General features: G+C 36.7%; 1 protein-coding gene across 1 annotated transcript in view; it reads left to right on the forward strand.

The window, feature by feature from the left end:
- Window positions 1–3,763, forward strand: part of Hltf (helicase like transcription factor) — a 177,718-nt gene that overhangs the window by 100,726 nt on the left and 73,229 nt on the right. The window contains exon 16 of the mRNA XM_023712948.1: window positions 2,694–2,829. Within this exon, the coding sequence (XP_023568716.1) occupies window positions 2,694–2,829 (136 nt within the window). The remainder of the gene's footprint in view (window positions 1–2,693; window positions 2,830–3,763) is intronic.

Raw genomic sequence — 3,763 nt, forward strand, 5'->3', positions numbered from 1 at the left:
GCTCAGCCCACCAGGGGGTGGGGCTGGCTGGCATGTGGTGCTGGGGGATCGAACCGCGGTCCCTGATGCTTTGCTAAGCTTGTTCTAAATAGGTGCTTTAGACCACTGAGCCATCTCTCCAGCCCTAGTTTTATTTCTTGTAGGGCTTACATTTAAGTCTCTAGTTCATAAATGGTGAGAGGTGGAAGTCTAGTTTTGTTCTTGTGTATGGGGATTGAACTCAGGCCCTTGTGCTTGCCGGGGAAGCACTTATTCCACTGAGCCATCTCCCTGGTCCCAGTGTATGGGGATATCTATTTTTCCTGCACTATTTTTTGAAAAGATTGTTCTTTACCTAATAATGCATGTTCTTAGCGTCTTTGTTGAAGATCATTTGGCTCTGGGTTTACGTCTATTCTCTTAAACTGTATCATTAGTATGCTGTGTTAATTATTTAATAGATTGGTAATACATGTTGAAATTAGGTAGTATAGTGCTTCGTGCTGTGCTGTTTTTACTCAGCATTGCTTTGACCATGCAGGGTCTTTTTTGCTTCTATATGAATTTTAGGATTTTTCATCTGGTTTTGTAAAGAGTATCATTAGTATTTTAATAAGGATTGCATTGAATCTATAGATCACTTTAGATAGTATGGACATTTCCCTGGTACTTTTCAAGTGGGACCTGCGTGCAAGAGTGAAAGACTGCTTTGAGGAGAAAGTGGCAGAGCACCGTGTTCCACAATGGCAGCAGCCCCACTATGTACTAGCATGGTGGTGGCCATAGCATGTTCCAGAATTTTGATAGCAGAGTTGTTGCTGTGACTGTATTGGACCATGTGCTTCAAGAGCCTTTGGGAATGGTGCATGAGAAGAGTTTGAAAAGGTTAGGAGATTTTGCTTCAAAGAGTAGAGCTGAAATCCTTAGGCTATCATGTATGGGAGTTTCTGGTCAGAGCTAGAAGACCAGAAGGCTGATAGAAATGCTACAGGTAGGGCCAGGGAGATGGCTCAGTAGAATAAGCGCTTCCCTGGCAAGCACAAAGGCCTGAGTTCAATTCCTGGTTCCGCACAAAAAAAAAAAAAAAAAAAGGAAAGAAATGCTACAGGTAAAGACCAGGTTGGGGAGGTTTCTGCTGGGAAGAAGGACTGCATTGGTTGTTGGACTCCACACCATGTGTTTTATGGCTTGACAGAAAGTTTATCTGCATTTTGCTCATGTCCAGAGACTTTGCCTGAGACAGATTAAGGGTGGGAGACTGTTTGATTTGGCAGAGGAAATTTCAAAGCAGTTGAATGTGATGGCATGGCTTCTGTTGGGGCTTTTAGCCAGACCTTTGTTGTGAATCAAGAGCCTACAGCCCAGCAGGATAATTTAAAATTTGGATTTTAGCCAGAAAAGAAGCTCCAGTAAAGCTGTGGACTACAGCTGAGGAGGTCTCAGTTGCTGAGAAGGAATAAGAGAATATAAAAGATGACCTGAGGGCATCATAAGAAGCAGCATACATAATTTTTTCCTCAGAATTGGATTCAGAGTTCCTAGTGATCCAGGCACTCAACCTCTATAACCAAGAGAGAAAAGTAATCTGAACAGGATGGTTTTCACTTTTTTGTACTCTCTCCAGTTCCTTTCAGTAGTATAAAATTTCTCATTATAGAGGTCTTTTACTTTTGGTTCAGTTTACTCCTAGGTTATGTTGCTTGTGGTAGATATTATGAATGAGATTGGTTTGTTGATGTCTTTTTCAGAGAATGAGAGGATTTGCTCTTAGTTTATAGAAATGCAAGCAGGTTTGGTGGCGCATGCCTATAATCCTAGCTCTTGGGAAGATGAGATAGTAGGATCCTTGTGAAAGTTTGAGGCCAGCCTGGGCTACAAGGCGATTTAAAGGCCAGCTTGAACTATGTTGTGAGACTTGTCTCAAAAAGACCAAAACAAAAAAAAAAAAGAAATTAAAAAATCTTTAAAGTGTATTATTAATTTGGCAGTGTGAGTTTGTAAAAAATTGAGTATGTCTATTCCAAAATTAGTCATAAACCATTTAATGAAATGCTTTTACTCGTTCCTCATAATTGTGCATGGTAACAATCTTTGGTTTATAATTAATTTATGGAGCAATCATTATATTTACTCTTGAATGTCAGAAAAGAGGAGACACTGATCCATGAGATTTTTGATTTTTTTTTTCCTTTGGTTTGGTTAATCACTTTAGAACCTGTTTGCTACTTCTGACACCTTTACTAGAATGTGGGAAGGACAATGTAAACTTAAATTAGTTGCATTTTCTTTATTGCTACTGATGTTTATTTAACAGCTAAGAAAGTAATGTACTTGGTAAAGAGAAAATTAAATTTACTGGATTTGTGGTCTTTTTCTTAGTATGACAAGTGGGACCTGAAAGTCAAGGCAAAACTATATTTGATTGACAAAGAATTACAGGCATACTTTATAGTAGTGTGCTTGGTACAGAATATCTATTTTCAATTCTTGTTTCTGATGACACAGGGTATATAATTCTATTAAATACTGTGCTTAAGAGTTAAAACTGGAACTGGGGGTCTGGCTCAGATGTGGAGGATTTTCATAACAAGTGTGGGTGAGTTTCCAGGTATGATCTCCAGCACCACACACAAATACACACACACACACACACACACACACACACACACACAATCAACAAAACCAAAGTTTTAAAGTTTCCTGTTTGTTTTTAGGTACTCCTATCCAGAATTCTTTAAAGGACTTGTGGTCCCTTCTTTCCTTTTTAAAGCTGAAACCATTTCTTGATAGAGAATGGTGGCACAGAACAATACAGCGTCCTGTTACAATGGGAGATGAAGCAGGACTTAGGTAAGTTGTTTTTTTTTGAAGAGAAAAAATACTAAAAAATGGTACAAAATTTCAAAACAAGGTAGTAGAACAACAATGGTTAGTACATTTCTTACTATATTCAGTAGTAGTTGAATCATAATATGAATATATAACATAATTATATTGTTATATTTAATAGTAGTTGATCATACTACTCAGTAGTATAATCTGAGTAGTAGTTGCTCGGATTATAAGATATAGCCCTGAAAAGTTGATTAAATGATTTAAGCACAAACCTTTCTTTTCAACAAACTAATAAACCTAATAGAAATTAGTAGTGTAGTTATCTTACCTAACTAACTAGAATTTTAAACTTTTCCCTTCATTTTTTTTCTCCTTTCCCCATCCCACTTTCTCTCTCTCTCTCTCTCTCTCTCTCTCTCTCTCTCTCTCTCTCTCTCTTTTTTCAGTATCAGGGATTGAACTCAGGACCTTGAGCTTGCCAGGAAAGCACTTATTCTACTGATCTATGTCCCTGGACCCCCACTTTCTCTTTTCTTTTGATTAGTTTCTTCTGATTTCCTAATAACTATTGTACATTTTGGTTCTTATTTACTCTTTCAGCTTCTTATATCAGAAAGACTATACAATGTTTTCATGTTCAGGTCTTACTTATTTCACCTATGAGTATTGGTCTCAAGTTCCATCCATTTACCTATAGAAAGTCAAGTTTATCCTTGTTTGAAGCAGAGTAGTACTACATTGTATAAAAATACCACATCTTTTTTATCCATTCCTCAATTGGAGGACATTTGGGTTGTTTCCAAGATTGATTGATTGATTGATTGATTTTTTAAAAAATTTTTTCTCAGTAACAAATATTTTATTTATTTTTGATTCTTTTTTATTTTAATTTTTTTAGTAGATTGCAAATTGAAAATAAATTATTTACAAACATAAATGAATATAACAA

This window comes from Octodon degus, unplaced genomic scaffold (genome assembly GCF_000260255.1).
Source record: "Octodon degus isolate 3935 unplaced genomic scaffold, OctDeg1.0 scaffold00028, whole genome shotgun sequence".
NCBI classification, from domain to species: domain Eukaryota; kingdom Metazoa; phylum Chordata; class Mammalia; order Rodentia; family Octodontidae; genus Octodon; species Octodon degus.